The sequence below is a fragment of the Saimiri boliviensis genome, chromosome 1, assembly GCF_048565385.1.
Source record: "Saimiri boliviensis isolate mSaiBol1 chromosome 1, mSaiBol1.pri, whole genome shotgun sequence".
NCBI lineage: Eukaryota > Metazoa > Chordata > Mammalia > Primates > Cebidae > Saimiri > Saimiri boliviensis.
Window position 1 is genome coordinate 160,084,378 of NC_133449.1, and position 19,256 is coordinate 160,103,633.

General features: G+C 55.0%; 1 protein-coding gene across 3 annotated transcripts in view; it reads left to right on the plus strand.

The window, feature by feature from the left end:
* The window catches only part of PDGFRB (platelet derived growth factor receptor beta), a 43,164-nt gene that overhangs the window by 11,905 nt on the left and 12,003 nt on the right, over positions 1–19,256 (plus strand). The window contains exons 2-11 of one of the 3 annotated variants that reach the window (XM_010344540.3): positions 7,384–7,550; positions 8,675–8,998; positions 9,539–9,805; positions 10,548–10,675; positions 10,787–10,961; positions 11,514–11,706; positions 12,350–12,465; positions 13,756–13,879; positions 14,446–14,657; positions 17,951–18,045. In XM_010344540.3, the coding sequence (XP_010342842.3) occupies positions 7,511–7,550; positions 8,675–8,998; positions 9,539–9,805; positions 10,548–10,675; positions 10,787–10,961; positions 11,514–11,706; positions 12,350–12,465; positions 13,756–13,879; positions 14,446–14,657; positions 17,951–18,045 (1,674 nt within the window). In that variant the 5' untranslated portion in view covers positions 7,384–7,510. Of the gene's footprint in view, positions 1–7,383; positions 7,551–8,674; positions 8,999–9,538; positions 9,838–10,545; positions 10,676–10,786; positions 10,962–11,513; positions 11,707–12,349; positions 12,466–13,755; positions 13,880–14,445; positions 14,658–17,950; positions 18,046–19,256 lie in introns of those variants that run through there. The other 2 variants (XM_003934009.4, XM_074379351.1) reach the window with 2 other exon arrangements.

A 19,256-nucleotide genomic window follows, 5' to 3' on the forward strand; every position in this document is an offset into this window, starting at 1 on the left:
CACACTCCCAGGCCTGGAACTGGCAGCCTTCTCTGAGCTGAGTCATGACATCCCGGCTGGGGCCCCTCCCCAGCACCCCCACCCTGAGCCCAGCATTCCAACTCGGCACAGCTGCCTTCCCGGCATGGAGTCCTGAGGCCACAGCATGCCAGCCCTGAAAGTACCCTCAGGACAGTTTTGCCCACCCTTTTGCACGGATGGGGAAACTGAGGCTCAGTAAGGGACAGGACTGGACAGTAGTCGCCCTTATCTGCAGTTTTGCCTTCTGAAGTTTCAGTTACCCCAGATCAACTGTGGTCCAAAAACATTAAGTGGAAAATTCCAGAAACAAACAACTTATAAGCTTTAAATTTTGTGCTGTTCGGAGTAGTGTGATGAAATCCTGCACTGTCCTGTCTGTCCCGCCCAGGAGTGAATCATCCCTTTGTCCGTATACACTACCCTCCTGGTAGTCATCAACAAAGGCCACTCCTGACATCCAGCCATCAGCATCATCATGGCTCGATGGTCCAGGGTCACCTGGAGCAGATGACATACATGATCCTTCTGATAACATCTGGAGGTCAGTAGTAGCCTAACGCTACTTCACAATGCCTGCAGCATCACCTCACTTTATCTCATCATGTAGGCACTGTGCCATCCCACGCCTTCACAGGAAGAAGGGTGATACTGTGCAGTAAGATATTTTACGGCAGCGACCACAGTCGAATAACTTTTATTACAGTATATTGTTATCATTGTTCTGTTTTATTACTTAATGTTGTTCACCTCTTACTGTGCCTTGTTTATAAATAAAAATTCATGATAAGTATGTATTTGTAGGAGGAAAAACACAGTATGTATAGGGTTTGGTGATAGGGTTTGGTTTTTTGTCTTTTTGAGACGGTGTCTTGCTCTGTCTTCCAGGCCGGAGTGCAGTGGTGCGATCTCGGCTCACTGCAACCTCCGCCTCCTGGGTTCAAGCGATTCTCCTGCCTCAACCTCCTGAGTAGCTGGGATTACAGGCGTGCCACCACGCCCCGCTAATTTTTGTATTTTTAGTAGAGATGGGATTTCACCATGTTGATCATGCTGGTCTTGAACTCCTGACCTCGTGATCCACCCACCACAGCCTCCCAAAGTGCTGAGATTATAAGCATGAGCCACTGCGCCCAGCTAGGGTTTGGTTTTATCCAAAGTTTCAGGCATCTACTGGGGCCTTGGGATGTATTCTCTGCAGATGGGGGGACCACTATTCTATAAGTGGGTGTCACAGCTGGGACTAGAACCAGGTGCCAGGCTGCCCACCCCAAACCCCTGCCAGTCTGTCCCAGGCCTGTAAAGTATCCGAAGACTGGACTGGGTCAGGAGCCTGGAGTCTGTGGCTCACTTCTGTCAACAACTTAGCAAATTACCTCCTGTGAGTCCCAGTCACCAATCCCTACCTGACTGGGCCTGTACAGAGAAAGTGACTTTGAAACAAAGGTCAATGTGTGTCAGGACAGGTGTGCTGTGGAGAGGGTGGGGCAGCCGCTGTAGCCTGCACCCTGGGGCCTTGAGCCACCAGCCTCATGTCTGAGCAGGGGCTGGAGGCAGGGAGCTGCGCAGGCAGGTGAGCTTCAGCCCCACTTACCACCTGAGCCCATCTTGTCTAGGCCAAAACAGTGGGACTCTCGCCTTCCTTCTCTAAGCCTCAGTTTCCCCACCAGTACAATGGAACACAGAACGGCCGTTGGATTGGATAGATGATCCCTGAGGCCTTTGGTGCGCTGACATTCTAAGACTCTGACCTCATAACCCTACAGCCAGGCCTCCTCCTCCCTCAGGCATTTGGTTTATTCAGAACATCCCCGGCCTGAGACTGCCTTTCCCCAGCACCCCCCACTTCTCCCTGCGGCAGGATGGCCCTCTCTCATCCCATCTCACTGCTGTTTCTACACGGCCTGTTCCCGGCCTCCAGACTGAGCATCCGTCTCTCCCCTCAGTGCCCACAGACCCTCCGTATCCTAAACCAGCTCAGTCTCAGCTCTCACTCCTGCTCTTTGGCTTCATTCTCATGTCAGAAAATGGCATTGTCCCCTCAACACGCGCACACACACACACACACACACACACACGCACAGACACACACTCCTGCCTCCTAGTATTTCAAGCCAGATACAAGGGTGCATACCTCCCTCTCCAGCACCTCAATTTTTTTTTTTTGAGACAGATTTTCGCTCTTGTTACCCAGGCTGGAGTGCAATGGCGCAATCTCGGCTCACCGCAACCTCTGCCTCCTGGGTTCAAGCAATTCTCCTGCCTCAGCCTCCTGAGTAGCTGGGACTACAGGCACGCACCACCATGCCCAGCTAATTTTTGTATTTTTAGTAGAGACGGGGTTTCACCATGTTGACCAGGACGGTCTCGATCTCTTGACCTCATGATCCACCTGCCTTGGCCTCCCAAAGTGCTGGGATTATAGGCATGAGCCACCGCGCCCGGCCCCAACCCCTCAATATTAAATCACCCAGTCCTGTCAATTCTCAGCTAAGTAACTCTCAAATCCATCTATTTCTGAGTCCCCACTGCCATCTCCCTAGACCCGACCGAACATGCATGTTGGTCAGAGAAGGGGTGGGGCTGGTGGCATACAGCATGGATCACACCACTTCACTTTAATGTCCGCTCTACCCCTCCTGGCTCTGCATTCCTAGCCCAGTTATTAAGTGCTCTGGTTTTCCCACCTGTAACATGGAAATGTATCTACCTCATAGGGTTGACTGAGGATCAAGTGAGCCAATACATGCCAAATGCTCAGAATGGTTCCTGACACAGTAACATGGGCTTTCTGGCTTGTCTGTTCATGCATATGGCTGTGTGTTCCAGTGAATCTGGGGTTCTGTCTGCACAGTTCTGTGCATGTTGTATGTGCTGCACCATGCATGTGAACTGTTGCACATGGGTGCATCTCCACCTGTGCTGGGCACAGTGAAAGCTGTGTGCATGTGTTTTGTGTGGGTGTGCACATGTTTGGTGCCTGCATGAGGGCTTGGCACATACGTGGCCTGTTGCATACACATGTGTTTCAGAGGAGCGTGTGAGCGAGTGTGTAGGCAGGTATCTGTGCATCAGTGCTGTGTGCATGTGCTCACCGTGTGCAGGCTTCCTCCATCAGCCCCCGCAGCATTGCAGGGCCCCCTCCCTGGCCTGCCTGTGTCGTGGGAGCCTCAGGACCCTGAGGGAGGGAAGCTGTTGCTGGCGGATGTGGCCAAGATGGGCTGGATTTATTTAGATTAAGGCGGTGGGAAAGGAGTGGAGAAGTGGACGTGCTGGGAGGAGGGAAGTCTGGGCTCTGAGAATGACTCCCCAAGCATGCTTGCTCTCCTGGACTTGGGGCACCCACTCTTTTCCCCTGGACTTTGGAAACTTACTCTACTCCTTTGGACTCAGGCCCCCATTCTGCTCCCTTGAACTTGGGGGTCCTTACTCTTCTCCCCTGAACTTGGGGCCCCCACTCCTCTCCCCTGGACTTGGGGTCCCCACTCCTCTCCCCTGGACTTGGGGACCTCCACTCTTCTTCCCTGGACTTGGGGCCCCCCACTCCTCTCCCCTGGACTTGGAGCCCCCCCACTCTTCACCCCTGGACTTGGGGCCCCCATTCTTCTCCCCTGGACTTGGAGTCCCCCACTCCTCTCCCCTGGACTTGGGCCCCCCAACTCTTCTCCTCTGGACCTGGGGCCCTCCACTCCTCTCCCCTGGACTTGGGGCCCCCCACTCCTCTCTCCTGGACTTGGGGCCTCCACTCATCTCCCCTGGACTTGGGGCCCCCCACTCCTCTCCCCTGGACTTGGGGCCCTCTACTCTCCTCTGGACTTGGGGCCCTCTACTCTCCCCTGGACTTGGGACCCTCTACTCTCCCCTGGACTTGAGGCCCTCCACTCCTCTTCCCTGGACTTGGGGCCCCCACTCCTCTCCCCGGACTTGGGGCCCCCACTTCTCTCCCCTAGACTCGGGTGCCCACTCCTCTCCCCTGGACTTGGCATTCCAATCTGTGCCCCTGGACTTGGGATCCTCACTCTGCTCCCATGGGCTTAGGGTCCTCACTCTGCTCCCCTAAGGGGTCCGTCCCTCTGAGTCACGTGAGGAGCTAGGCACGATCTCCACCTTGGGCCTCTGAGCCTCCAACCTGGCCAGAATGGAAGGAATCCTGAGGGGTTCCTGGCATACAACCCACTCTCTTCATGGGCAAAATGTTCCCAATACACCCAGGGGTTCCCTCCCTCTCTCTACTCTAGAGGCCTCCTAGGCAAGAGGGACAGCAAGTGGGGGAGTGCCTGCTCTCTGACTGTGACATACAGGTTGTCCTAGGTGACCCTTCCCTGGAGTACTGTCCTCCTAAAGAGAGGAAATTGTCACAGGCAAGCCCACCACCATCAAGTCAGCTGCCTGGGCCTCCCTGGGATAGGCTGGAACCAGAGCAGCCTCTGGGAAGCACAAAGAGGCCCCTAACACATTGGATGGACAATGAGGGGGTGTCAGGGAGTCATCCACGATGGCCTAGGAGGTCATGTCTGGGTGCCCTAAGCCCTACTCTGCCCTCCCTGGCCCTCCAGCCTGTCCCTACCACTCTTCCCCTGCCACCTCCTGGGGTTCCACATCACCAGCAGAAGTCCCCTGAAACACTGTTGTCTAACTGTTAATTGTAGAGATGGGAAAACTGAGGTCCAGAGAGGGAAACAACTTGTCAAAGCCAGCACAGCAAGTCTATGGCTGAATAGTCATGGAAACTCCATCTGCGGAGCGAGACGGGTAGCGGATTCTCATGGGACTCTAGTCTCAGGAATGTAGCGCCCTCCTGCTTACTAGCCCCCACCTCCTCAAAACACCCCAGTAAGATTCATGGTAACTAGAACCTTCTCTTTGGCCAGTCAAAAAGGCAGAGCTGGCTGGGCGTGGTGGCTCACGCATGTAATCCCAGCACTTTGGGAGGCCGAGGCAGGCAGATCACAAGACCAAGAGATCGAGACCATCCTGGCCAACATGGTGAAACGCCATCGCTACTAAAAATACAAAAGTTAGCTGGGCGTGGTGGCAGGCGCCTGTAGTTCCAGGTACTCAGGAGGCTGCGGCAGGAGAATCACTTGAATCTGGGAGGCAGAGGTTGCAGTGAGCTGAGATAGTGCCACTGCACTCCAGCCTGGCAACAGAGCAAGTCTCCATCTCAAAAAAAAAAATTTTTTTAAAGGCAGAGCTTCACCATAGGCGCAGCTGTTAGAGATGACACCTATAAACCCTCTGTATGGATGGGGAAGCAGAGTCTACAGAGGATGGAGGCTCGTTCAGTCTCACAGTGGGTCCCAGGGCGCTTATGAAGGGAGCTGTTACTCTATTCATAGCAAAGGCAGTCTAAGATCCCCGGGGTGCCTACACCCTCCCTACGACATCCACACTGTCTGCCTGTCCTCTCCCCACAGCTTGAATCTGCCTTTTTGCTGTGTGATTGGGGCATGCTTCTGTCCTTCTCTGGGCCTCTGCTGCCCATTCGAAAACCATTCCCCCTAGCTCAGAGTCTCTAAGCCACCCCTAGCCCCAGGCCTGGCAGGAGGGGGCCTGAAGGGAAGAGGATGGAGTGCCACATGGGAGCAGGGTCGGGGGCTGCATGCCATGAGGGCTCAGCCCACACCGCCAGCCCAGCCTTCCAGAGCCAGGCAAGCCCCGCTGCAGTGACCTCCCTTCTCCAGGCCAGGCAGCCAAATTCCTGCTTTAGAATAATAAACAGTGTGGCCAGCCAGGGAGACTGGGAGGGGAGGGGCAGGGAGGCTGAAGTGACCCCCTCCCCCAGCCTCGGCTGCTAATGATTTTCTTTGGCTGAGATCTCTAGCGGGAAGGGGGCAGCCAAAGGGGCACCCACGGAGGGGCAGATGGGCCTCTGTGGGGGCTGCTGGCTCCGCCTTGGCGCTGCTCCCTCCTGACCAAGGAGGCCTGGCGTCCAGCTGGAGGGGCTGGGACAGAGGGATGGTAGGGAGCAGTGGCTGTGGAGGGGGTGTCAGAGGGCTGGGCTTTGAGTCGGGAGCAATTCAGAGAGGGGAAAGGAAGAAATGAGGAGACCTGGCAGGCGGTTGAAAGGGATGGGGAGAAGAGCTGATTTGCTCAGACTGCTTCCTGGGGTGTTGGACAGAGCTAAGACTGGAGGTCCACGGGAGGGGGAGCCTCGCCTCTGTCCCACCCCTGACATGTGAATGCAGCCCTGGTGGTGGTGCCACTCACCATCATCCACTTCCAGAGCTGGGGACTTAGGCCACAGGGAGAGCAGTGGCTCGAGAGGTGCCGTGCTGGGGCCCAAACCTGGTCCGCAGCCCTAAATTGGAAACCAAAAGGAGTGAGATGGGGAGGCGGGGGCAAGCTGGGCATGGCCTTTAGAGGCAGGCCGGGCTGGGCAGCCCACAGCCAGAGGAGCCTCGTGGTTGTCTTTTCACATCACCACCTCCCAAACTCAAGCTCTGTGACCGCCATCCTCTGGCCTCCTTCCTGCCAATGCTGCAGGTGGACTTTTGGCAAACCTAGCTCCTGGTGGTCTCTTGGGACCCAAGGTGTGTCTTCCAAGTTAGGGGAAAGCAAGGCCGCCCCCATGCAGCCTGCCTCTGTCTTTGTCCTTGCCTCCGGTTCTCAATGCCTCCGGTCCTGTCTCTCCGCGCACCCCCTGTCTCTGTATCTCTGTCTCTTTCTGCTTCTGTCATTCCAGGTCTCTCTCTGTGTGTCTCGCTCTCGGACAGGCTCTGCTGTGGAATCTTGGGCAAACTTCTCACCTTCTCAGAGCCTCAGTTTCCCCATCTGGACCCTGGGGGTGGGGGTGGGGAGTCTGGCTTCACTGGCCTCCAAGGACCTGTGAGTCCTGGCTGCTCCACCGGGCCTCTCCTGGGCCCAGCCGCTCTGCCCTGGGCCTCCCTGTATGCTCTGGGCTGAGCAAAGGGGTCCAGGCCCACCCCCCACATTCCACAGCCGCGGCTCCCCCGCTTCCCTTCCCACAGCCCACAGCCGCCTCCATTTCCTGTTGTGCTTGCGGAGCTGCGGGAGTTCTCTGGGTTCTGGCCTTCCCACTCCTCCCCCCAGGCCTTTCATCACACTTTCCCAAATATTTGTCCTGGCAGATAAGGGCCTGGTATTGGAACTGTCACCCGGAGGACAGGCTGTCAGACCTGGCAGGCCACTGGACACCATCCAGCCCAGCTTCCCCTCCCTCACTGTACAGATGGGGAAACTAAGGCCCGGAGAGAGGCTGGGGACGCAGCCGAGGCCACATGAGAGTCACAGGCAGAGCCAGAGCAGGGGCCAGAGCCCCCCAAGGCTGAGTCCGGGATGGAGAGGAGAGGGCCTGTGGGTATGAGTGCCCTTATCAGGCTTTGTCCTTGCTTTTGACTTCAGCCCTTTGGACATGAAGGCTGGGTGGCCCAAGCTGGGGCTCATTCTGCAGGAGCAGGTGGTGAGATAGGCCTTGGCACTGCCTCTGCCCGCCCTGGGCCCTGACTCCTGTTTAACTCTGCAGGACACCATGCAGCTTCCGGGTACGATGGCAGCTCTGGCCTTCAAAGGTAGGTAGATGGGAGATAAGGTAGGGGACCCGGGGGGCTGCGGAGTAGGACCCTGGAGCTGGCAGGGGTGATGTGTGCTGGCAGCAGGGCGTGAAGCGCCAGGCGCACTGCTCCGCTCTCCGGCCTCAGCTTCCTGGATTTCCAGGGGGCTCTGTGGAGGCCTCCAGCTGCCAGCCCTTCAGCTCAGAAAGCGTCAGTGGGCCCCTGCTTGTCCAGAACCATCAGCTCAAATCCTTTGATTGGCGCTCCACACCCCACCCCCTCTTCTGGCACACACCCCTGGCCTCCTATCCTCCGTCTGGTGGGTCTGTGGCACCCCGCTTGGACCCCTCATTGGCCGGGAGCTTCCAAGGCCCTGCTGGGCTTCTCAGCACGGCCCACTGCTCACTCCTGCCCGTGAACATGTTCTCAGCTCTGCAGGGGCCGAGCGGCTGACCCAGCAACTAATGACCAGCCAGCAGCCTGCCTGGCAGAGGACCGTGAGATGGACTAGCTCCCTGACCGCCCACCTCCCCTCCTGGTCTTTATCACCAGGGGGCATGGAGGGCTTGGCCTATAAAATCCTTCTCCAGGGGATGTCATGGAGGGGAACCAATCACTTGACACATGCAGCCCCAACCCCAGTCCCCTCCAGCCCACAGGGGCCTCAGCAGCTTTTGTACCCCCACTCCGAGCTACCTGAGCCCCTCCCTCCCATCCTTCTCCCACCCAGAGCCACCTCTGGGCCTTGGGCAGAACTTGAGCAGCTGGGAGGGGGTGTGCTGTAGGGAAAAGGCTTCAGAAAGTGACCTGGGAAGCAATGCAGGAACTGGAGGCCAGGGAATTGCTTCCCGAGGATTTCCTGGCCCCTTCTGGTGCCTACTGTCTGCACACAGCACTGCTGAAGGACTCACAGGCTGGGGTCTAAAGGACTGACATAGGCAGTCTGGAGGAGTCCCTGGCACCCTGGAGCTGGGGGAGCGGTCCTCGGAGCCAAGGCTGGAGAGCCCCCGTCTATGTCAGATAAAGGAACTGTGCTCTTTAAGGACTTGAGGGCTGTGTATATGTGGCCCCCGCTCAGGCTCAGCCCCGGGAGAGGTGCTGCGGTCCCTGTGCCCTGATGTCTGATACGTCCTCTCTCAAAGGCCAGCTGCTGTTGCTGCCCCTGCTGTTACTGCTGGAACCGCAGGTCTCTCAGAGCCTAGTCATCACACCCCCCGGGCCAGAGCTTGTCCTCAATGTCTCTAGCACCTTCATTCTGACCTGCTCGGGTTCAGCTCCGGTGGTATGGGAACGGATGTCCCAGGAGCCCCCGCAGGAAATGGCCAAGGCCCAGGACGGCAGCTTCCTCAGTGTGCTGACATTGAGCAACCTCACTGGGCTAGACACGGGGGAATACTTCTGCACCTACAATGACTCCCGTGGCCTGGAGCTGGATGAGCGGAAGCGGCTCTACATCTTTGTGCCAGGTAAGCGCCCCCAGCCTGTGTGCCCACTCCTTACCCCTCTTGTCAGCTGAAGACCTCAGGGGAAGTCCAGAGAGTGCTTTAGTTTGTTGTGAAATGCGGCCATCCTAGAAAAGCAGGCAATCATGGAACCAGCCTGGCTCAGTCTAGGAGAGTGTTCATCCCCACTCCTTAGTCTGGGTTATCTGCCTGCTCCCTGCCAGTCACCCCATTCCTGCCTGCCAAGAACTCTACATTCTCAGCTGCTTCCAACCTGCTCCCTCTTGGCCCTCACATCCCATCGTCACCATCCTCCAAACTCCAGATAGCAGCAGCACTTCAACTTGTGACTCGTCTCCTTTCTTACCCCTGACTCTGTCCGTATCCAACATCAGAGCTGGAAGGGACTAGCTCTAACTCTTGATTTATGCTCCTCTGGGAGCATCCCTATTCTGTCATGGGGAGACAGAGGGCCAGAGAGGGCAAATGATTTGCCACACAACAATTCAGGGGATGGCCAGAAACTCAGTTCCCCTGACTCATTTACGGCTCCACTCGCGGCAGATCCCACCGTGGCCTTCCTCCCTAATGACGCCGAGGAACTATTCATCTTTCTCACGGAAATAACTGAGACCACAATTCCATGCCGAGTGACAGACCCGCAGCTGGTGGTGACGCTGCATGAGAAGAAAGGGGATATTGCACTGCCTGTCCTCTACGATCACCAACGTGGCTTTTCTGGTATCTTCGAGGACAGAAGCTACATCTGCAAAACCACCATTGGGGACAGGGAGGTGGATTCCGACGCCTACTATGTCTACAGACTCCAGGGTGAGCTCCCTTTCTGGCCCGATGCTCCGCAGAGACGAGTATAACCCTCCACAGAAGAATAGCCCTCTACAGTTTCCACAGTGTGTGGCTCCATTTCTCATAGGATTCTCACCACAGCCTTGGAAGGGAGATAGTGTTTTCCCCATGTTACAGGTGAGGAGACTCCGGCGCAGAGAGGGTAGAGTTTGTCCCCTGTTGCAGAATACCATAGTGGCAGAGCTGGCCTGTATAAAATGGTTGGCGAGGGCACAAGCTTCAGAGCCAGCTGGGTTGAAAGCCCAGCTTTGCCGTTTTCCATCCTAGAGACTTTACACAAAGCACATAATCTCTCTGAGCCTGCTTCCCTTCTTGTAATGTGAGGATAACAATGACTGCCTGCCTCATAGGATCATTGTGAAGATTAAATAAAATAAAAGCTGGAGAGCACCTGGCACATGATATGTGCTCAATACATGTCTCCTGTATGTAGATCTCCAGAGGGTACTTTGATTTCCAGACTTTTATCCCTTCTAGAATATCAGCTTCATGAGAACAGAGATTTTGTCCATTTTGTTCACTGCTGTAGCCCCAGTAGCTCGAATAGTACTTGACGTGTAGTAGGTATTCAGTAAATACTTGTTGAATGAATGAATCTTCTACATCAGTCATCATTTCCCTCTTCAGCCCCGTACCCTATCCCCAAGCTGAAGTGCTAGTGGCTGGTGGTGACTTCCCCAGCCCTAAGCCATTCTCTCTCCACCAGTGTCATCTATCAACGTCTCTGTGAACGCTGTGCAGACTGTGGTCCGCCAGGGCGAGAACATCACCCTCATGTGCATCGTGATCGGGAATGAGGTGGTCAACTTTGAGTGGATGTACCCCCGCCAAGAGGTAATGTGGGTCCAGGCAGGGGTCGGAGGAGGGGCCAGGCAGGGGCGGATGTCTGGCTTGTGGACTGATTCCTCACTGGCCCCTCCTGATTTGCCCAACCTGTCCCTGCAGAGCGGGCGGCTGGTGGAGCCGGTGACCGACTTCCTCTTGGATATGCCTTACCACATCCGCTCCATCCTGCACATCCCCAGTGCCGAGTTGGACGACTCGGGAACCTACATCTGCAATGTGACAGAGAGTGTGAATGACCATCAGGATGAAAAGGCCATCAACATCACTGTGGTTGGTGCGTGCCTTGTGCTCAGCCCAACTCCCAGTCTGAGCTGGACCCAGAGCCTGTCACAGCCCTGGGGGTATAGTCAGCCACACTCCAGTGTGGCCCTAGCTAGCCTTGGTGCCAACCAGAACCCCAATTCTAGGATAAACCCAAACCAAAATGCAGTGTCTGCCCCAAATCCAACCTTACCTCAACCTAGACTTTCTGACTCGCCAGAGCCCCAGCCCCAACCTGATTTCCAAGCCCAGCTGCCATCCCAGGTCCAGGAAGCCCCATCCCCAAATTCAACCCCAGTCTCAGCCATTACTGACCCAGAACAGAGAACTATTGGTACAACTCTGGTCCCACCCCAGGAGCTGGCCCCAACATCATCAGCCCCAAATTCGGCCCCTTCTCCAGGCCTTGTCCCCATCCCAATTTCAACCTCAGCTCCAGAAACTCCATGACTGGCCAGCCAGCAAGGTCCCTAGGCCTGAAGCCCTGTCCCCCAGGCAGGCCTCCTTTGGGATTCAGTTGGTGCCCTGCCTCCAGGACCCCGCCCTTGACAGTCGCTCCTTGCAGAGAGTGGCTACGTGCGGCTCCTGGGAGAGCTGGACGCTCTACAGTTTGCCGAGCTGCACCGAAGCCGGACGCTGCAGGTAGTGTTCGAGGCCTATCCGCCGCCCACCGTCCTGTGGTTCAAAGACAACCGCACCCTGGGTGACTCCAGCGCTGGCGAGATCGCCCTGTCCACCCGCAACGTGTCGGAGACCCGGTGAGCAGACTGCTCTCCCACCCCATTCTTGAAGTTATGTTTCTTTGCAGCCATTAGGCAGGCCTCGGCATTCGGCCACAAACCTAGGTCCAGCTTTCCGAGAGTGTATTAGGTGCCAGGCACTGGGGATGATGCCGTGACCGGAGCTGACTCCCTCCTAGAGTTTCTGGGCTGGTGGAGGAAACAGACTCCAGTCAGATGATCACCCAGATGTTTAGTTGTCCTTGTGATGGGTGGGGCGAGCAGTAGCAGCCAAGAAGTAAACGGCCAGATGACTGGGGCAGAGGGTGCCAGGCAGGCCACTCATGGCCTGTGGTATTCCCGAGGCTGGAGATTTGCTGGCTGACAGAGACTGAGACAGGTTAGGATGGGGCAGTGTCTTGCCTTTCTGAAGGGGAGAGAAACAGGACTTTCCCTTCAACACCGCCCACCCCCACCCACAGTCCATCTCAACCCTCAGTTCTAGGGGAACTGCCTATGCGCAAGGATTTAGGAGACTGGGTTTGGGTCCTGGCTCTGCTACCAACGCCTAGGTGATCTTGGCAAGCCCTTGCCCTCCCTGGGGGTTGTTCCTGTTTATGCCAGGAGAGTGAGGAGAACTGTAGAGTTCTTCCAGCTCACAGCTGCCTGTCCTGCTCCCCAGGTACGTGTCAGAGCTGACCTTGGTTCGCGTGAAGGTGGCAGAGGCTGGCCACTACACCATGCGGGCCTTCCATGAGGATGCTGAGGCCCAGCTCTCCTTCCAGCTGCAGATCAATGGTGATGAGCACGCCCCTCCCACGTCCCTCCGCCTTCCCCTCCCTGCCTCCATTCCCTCTCCCTTTCTGCACTGTCCACCCACCCATAGGAGGAGTGGGAGAGGGAACCCGGAACTCAGGAGATAGATTCTAGGTCACTGACCCACTGCCTTGTGAACCTGACCTCTGGGCCTCAGTTTACCCAGCTGTATAAGGAGGCCATCAGGCTAGGTTGGTGTTTCCGAAACTTCAGGCACCGATGTACCAAGGCCATGATTTTTCCTTCTCAGATTCCACTTAAACTGTACTATTAACTCCATGGGTATTTATTGAGCAACTACCATATGCCTGTCTGTTCCGGGTTCTTGAACTTCCCGCCCTGCCTGTGTGCAGCTTGCATCCAAGTAGGGAAAGACAAACACTAAAGCAGTAGGGAAGAAAACCCCAGCAAATTACATGGGTTAGAAGGTAACTAACACTGTGGGAGAGGAAAAACAGGGGCCAGGTAGGGAAGGTGGAAAGTGCTGGGCGGAGGGTGATGGTGAGAGTCGCACTTTTGATACAATGATCAGGGCTCAGGAAGTGACATTTGCATGAAGCCTTGAAGAAGGTGAAGACATTAGCTCAGTGGATGTTTGGGGAAAGGGTGCCTCGGGCAGTGCAAAAGCCAGAGCAATGGCTGAAAGGCCTGTGTGGTCGGAAGGGGGCTGGTGGGGAGCGTGGTGGGAGATGAAGTCAGAATGGGGATGGGTGGGTGGGGAGAAGGGCAGATCACAGAGGTCTTTGTGGGCCTGGTACAGATTTTGGCTTTTACCATGGCAGAGTTTTGAGCAGAGGAATGACATGATAATGACTTAATGTTTTGTCAGTTGACTTTCTAAAAATAAATTTATTTTGAAAGACAAAATGTAACCTCTCTATTGTAGATGGAAAATCAGCATCACATGTCATAAATATAAAGCAACCACCAAAATAAACCCAGAGAAGACTAAACACTGCTATTAAATGCTGGCTTCGTGGGCTTGTCAGCCAGGGACTCTGAGATGGAGGCCTAGCCCCTCTTTGTTAAAAGGGAAGATTAGCAAGTCTCAGAGAGGTGTTAAAGACAGACTAGCACCCTGCTGAGGCGCTTCCTTTGAAGTACTCAGAAGGAACCCATTGGCTTTCGCACTGATTCCTGGTATTTAATGTTCACCTGCAGTCTGCAGCCCTCCTCCTCCAGGAGAGACTCTGGGCCAGGTCCTCCCTGAGAACCTGTCCTGTTGACTGTCCTGACCTTCCCACCTCCTGACCCAGTGCCCTCTCCATGCAGTTCCTGTCCGCGTGCTGGAGCTAAGCGAGAGCCACCCTGACAGTGGGGAACAGACTGTCCGCTGTCGTGGCCGGGGCATGCCCCAGCCGGACATCATCTGGTCTGCCTGCAGAGACCTCAAAAGGTGAGCAGACCCGGGCCTCAGTCTTCCAGGGTCCCCCAGCTGGCTGGAAAAAGCTCGTGAAGGTTACCTAGTCCCACCTGTTCTTCTTGGCATCTTGTTCCAGGTATAGAGTTGCATCCTAGGAGGCCAGGTCGCCAGCTCCTTGGTCCTACACTGCGTGACCTAAATGGTTCCTTTTCCTTACGTTTACCTCTGGGCAGTTTGGCCTAGCACAGTGCAGGGGCTGTGCCCCGGAGACCTCACTTGGCCTGTAGCTCAGTTCTGCACTCTTGGCCAGGCTGATTCTAAAGTAGTGGACAGAGGCAGGATTGAGCAGGTTCTGCCTCTACCCCATACACTGTGTGACCCTGAGGATCAAAGAAGAATGGATTTTGCAATCAGCGTTGTCAGTTCTGGGGTAGGAGCACCCCCTGCTGACCAGTAGAGGGACCACGGGAGGAGCCCGCCTAGAACCAGGCGCATAGCAGGAACTGGACACATCCTGGCTCCTTCCGCCAGCTTCTCCTCAGTTTCCCTGCCTGCAAGGGGAAGGGGCTGGCAACCAACCCTACTGGTTCTTCTGGCAGGTGTCCACGGGAGCTGCCGCCCACGCTGCTGGGGAACAGTTCCGAAGAGGAGAGCCAGCTGGAGACGAACGTGACATACTGGGAGGAGGAGCAGGAGTTTGAGGTGGTGAGCACTCTGCGTCTGCAGCACGTGGATCGGCCAATGTCGGTGCGCTGCACGCTGCGCAATGCTGTGGGCCAGGACATACAGGAGGTCATCGTGGTGCCACACTGTGAGTGCCCAGCCTCGGAGGCCTCTGATGATCCCAACCCCCACCTTAACTCTGCCTAATTGGTACTGTGTCCATGTACCCACAGCAGGCCAAAGGAGCACGGTAGCATGCCCGGGGCAAACAGGAGCATTGTGAAATGCTGTTGTGTACATGCATAGGAACACATACATTCCAGCGTACACATTATGGGTACACATGTGTACAAACACAAGACTATAGACCGTGGATACGAAAAGCACTGTCTCCTTAAGTGAATTGTACATAGACTATATGCATGTCATGAGCCACGTACATGAGCATTCCTCTTCCTTGAACACAGGTGCAAACCCTCTGTGTGTAGATTTCTAAGTGATGTACTGAAGAATGCTCAATCCCCAGATACTCCTGTGAAGCTAGAGTGTATGTGTATAAGCGTACATGTGCACCCCACCTGTCCATGTGTGCAAACCCACCAAGTGTTTATTTGTAAGCCATGTACATGAGCATGCCTAATCCCTAGACATGTGTTTAAACCTACAGTGTATGTCTGTATACAGGTACCTGTGGGTACACGATTCCTATACATGTATACAAGCAATGTATGTACAGTTCCTTTGCATGCATGCAAACTGGCCTAGTGCATGTCTGTAAGCATATAATTGGAGCACCCCTTTCTAGAAAAGTGTGCAAGCATAATTCCTATCTACATACACCTGCTGTAATTTTTGTGCATATAAACAATGCCTACCAGTGTCTGATGCTTTTGTGTGTCTACCTGCTCGTCCTTATGCATACATGCACCTGTATGCATGTGCTTCATTTATTCACCTTTCTTCTTCATTCAGTAAATACGAGGACCCAATTTTTCAATGAAGGACAAAAGTCAAAGGGCACAGCCCTGCCTGGTCCTCCTAGTGCCCACAGTCCAGAGAGAGAAGGTAGACAAGGAACTTGGTAATCTCCCCCTGCCCCCGGGATTACCACATTAAGGGCAAAGCCTGGAGGGAGAAGGGGTCCCATGCCCAGCTATGGGATTCAGGAAAGTATTCTAGAAAAGGGACCTTTAGGTCAAAACCTAAAAAATGACGAGAAGTTAGCCTGGTAAGGAATGGTGTCCCAGGCAGAGGGAATGGCCTGTGTAAAAGCCCAGAGACAAAATGAGTTCCTAGAAATGGAAAGAATTCAACTCAACCTGGCTGGAGGATCGACTATGTGGAATTTAGGGGTTGGAAGGGCGGCAGATAAAGGGGAAGGAAGTGCTGTGGGATGGAGCTACAGGGGTGGGCAGACCCAGAGCAGGCAGGGCTCCAAAGGCCATGTGAGGTGTCTTGGTCCCTGTGTGTGCAGGTCCTTGGGCGTGTCCACGCATGTGTCTGTCTAGAGCTGCCTCCTGTCCCCTGCCCTGTGGTGGATGGGTGGGCTTCTTTCATACCCTCATCTCACCCATGTTGTCACATGTGCACACACCTTCCATGAGCAAGTGGGCATCTGGGCAGACAGTGTAGACAGCCTGAGTGGAAGACCCTAGCTCTGAGCCAAGGCAGATGAGACACTTTTGTGTGACTAAAGCCTGAATGAGAAGCTGAGCCTCAGCACACAGAGCCTGGGATGGTTGCAGGAGGGCTCCTTCATGCCTCCAGCAATGGCTCCTAGAAGACACAGGCTTCCCTCCCAGTTCCGAGATGTGTGATGAGTGGGAGGAAGGAGAAGAAGAGAGATGTTGGTCTGGGACCCTGAGGAGGAAGGCATGGGGAGGATGGGTAAGGGTAAGGGAGAATGGATATGTGGTGAGAGACAAAAGTGGAGATGGAAGCAGAGATAGAGTCATGAAGCCTCTGCCTTATGTACCATTTTAGGAATTTGGCCTTTTTTCTTTACCGATAACGTGGGGAAGCATCCAGAGATTTTAAACTTAAGAATGACATTCACCTAGTAATTCAACAAATAGGGACGTGGCTCACACCTGTAATCCCAGCACTCTGGGTGGCTGAAGAGGGTGGATTGCCTGAGGTCAGGAGTTTGAGACCACCCTGACCAACATGGCGAAACCCTGTCTCTACTAAAAATACAAAATTAGCTGAGCATATTGGTGCATGCCTGTAATCCCAGCTACTCGGGAGGCAGAGGCAGGAGAATCCCTTGAACTGGGAGGCAGAGGTTGCAGTGAGCCGAGATTGTGCCACTGCATTCCAACCTAAGGGACAGAGTGAGACTCTGTCTCAAAAAAAAAAAAAAAAAAAAAAGTGTCACTACATGGAGCTGAGCATGGTGGCTCATGCCTGAAATCTCAGCACTTTAGAAGGCCAAGATAGGAGGATCATTTGAGCCCAGGTGTTCAAGGCTGCAGTGAGCTATGGTTGCACCACTGCACTCCAGCCTGGCCACCACAGCAACACCCTGTATCAATAAACAAACAACAACAACAACAAAACAAATAGGATCAGGTACTTACCATGTGCCAGGTGTGGTTTTAGGAACTGAGGTGATAGCAATGGATGGGGAGGAGGAGGTGGGACAGGACTCCCTGGGGAGAAAAGAAGCACAGATAGGGGACAGAAGAGGAGGGAATGAGTTCCAGGGGACCTCACGGGTGGCCAGTGGGGCAGGGCAGGGGAGATGCAGGTCTGACAGGGGTGAATGGGGAGAGTGGGAAGCTGTATAGCAAAGCGGCTGAGACCTTGAGGGTGGAGGAGACTCGAGGCTTGGGGGTGCTGGTGTGAGCCCTACTTTGTAACTACCGTCACCACTCCAACCCCAGCTGGGCCCTTTGGGTGAAGATGGGAGGAAGCAGCCTCCACGCTGAGGTCTGGATTCATCAGGCTGGGGGTCTCAGCCATTGCTCCCTCAGTGGCCACTCAGTTCACTGGCCACTGGGTCAGGCATAGAACTTGGAGTCTGACTGAGCTGTGGCAGCCCCAGCAAGGGTGTGGACTCAGAGGAGAGGTGAGCCGCAGCCCAGCCCCCAGGGACTCCTGGGCTAATGGGAGCTCCAGGCAATGGACAGGAACCCAGAGCAGGATTTGCACCCCATCTAGAGCTCTGGCAGCAAGGCCAGCCTGACTGGCAGGGCTGAAGGGATATGGAGGCCGGCAGTGATCTGAGTAGGGGTATTACCGAGGGGAGGGAGTATTCACATGATAGGCTGAATGTGTGGCCTGGAGGGAGAGGCTGAGGGTCTGACACTGCAGGCTGATGGGCAGGTGGGGCTTCTGTTCCGGCAGGACGTGCACGGAGGGATCTGTGATGCCAGAGGTGGGGTGAGGGGAGGGCAGCTGCTCAGTTTGCTCATGGCTTGCTCTCATCTCTGCTTGCAGCCCTGCCCTTCAAGGTGGTGGTGATCTCAGCCATCCTGGCCCTGGTGGTCCTCACCATCATCTCCCTTATCATCCTCATCATGCTTTGGCAGAAGGTAAGCCGCTCCCTAGCCTAATGGGTGAGGACTGGCACATCATTATTGTGCGTGAATTCCACCCCTCTGACCTCCTTGAGTGCTGGGTGATCTGGCCACAGGCAGGGCTCAGCATGGAACTCAGGTGGGGACTTACTTAGAGTGATGCTGGGTGTCCGAGGTGCCTCCACCCCCAGCAGTCTGGGTCAACCTGAGCCTGACCCAAGCTATCCAGGATCCCCTGCCCCTTCTGTGTCTCTAAGCCCCTGGGTCCTGCTGAGGCACATTCCTCTCGTCCTAGCCGTGGAGCGTGGGACCTCTGGGCTGGACTCCGGCATGGGCTCCAGAGTTCTTCCAGCTCTTACCCATGGAGACCCTGTGATTCTTCTGAAGTGCATTCTGATCCTATTAGGCTGCGATTTCAATGTTCTGTTCTGAGATTTCACCATTTTGTGATTCTAACATTTTAAGCTTCCTGAATCAGGATTGCAGCACCTCATGATTCCATCATTCCAAAATTCCAGTGCTGGGTGGTTCCAACACCCTTAGATGTCAACATTTTCTCTTTCTTTCTTTCTTTCTTTTATTTTATTTTATTTTGAGATGGAGTCTTTCTCTGTTGCTCAGGCTGAGTGCAGTGGCACAATCTTGGCTCACTGCAGCCTCTGCCTCCCGGGTTCCAGAGATTGTCCTGCCTCAGCCTCCTGGGTAGCTACGATTACAGGCGCATACCACCACGCCCAGCTAATTTTTGTATTTTTAGTAGAGATGGAGTTTCACCATGATGGCCAGAGTGGTCTTGAATTCCTGACCTTAGGTGATCTGCCCATCTCAGCCCCCCAAAGTGCTGGCATTACAGGCATGAGCCACCACACCTGGCCATATATCAGCATTCTAGGCTTACATCTTTCTGATTCACCAGCGTGGGGAGGGTCATCTGCATCCAGCCAAGTGCCCTATCTGATGTCACTTTCTGGGGTTGCCTGCTTCACCACTTCCATCTGAGGAGAAGCTAAAGATGGGAGAGAAGCTGGAGAGGAGGTTCTCATGAACCAGGCCCTCAGCTGCCAGTTGCTCCTCAGTCTGCCAAGTCCTGAAACCTCCTCTGGGAGCCCTTGGCCCCTGTTCCCTCTGAGCCCATGAAGACGCTGGCTCGGTTGAGCACTTGCTGTGTGACTTCAAATATGCCCCTGCCTCTCTGTGGGCCTCAGGGTCTCCTGCCCCATGTGTCC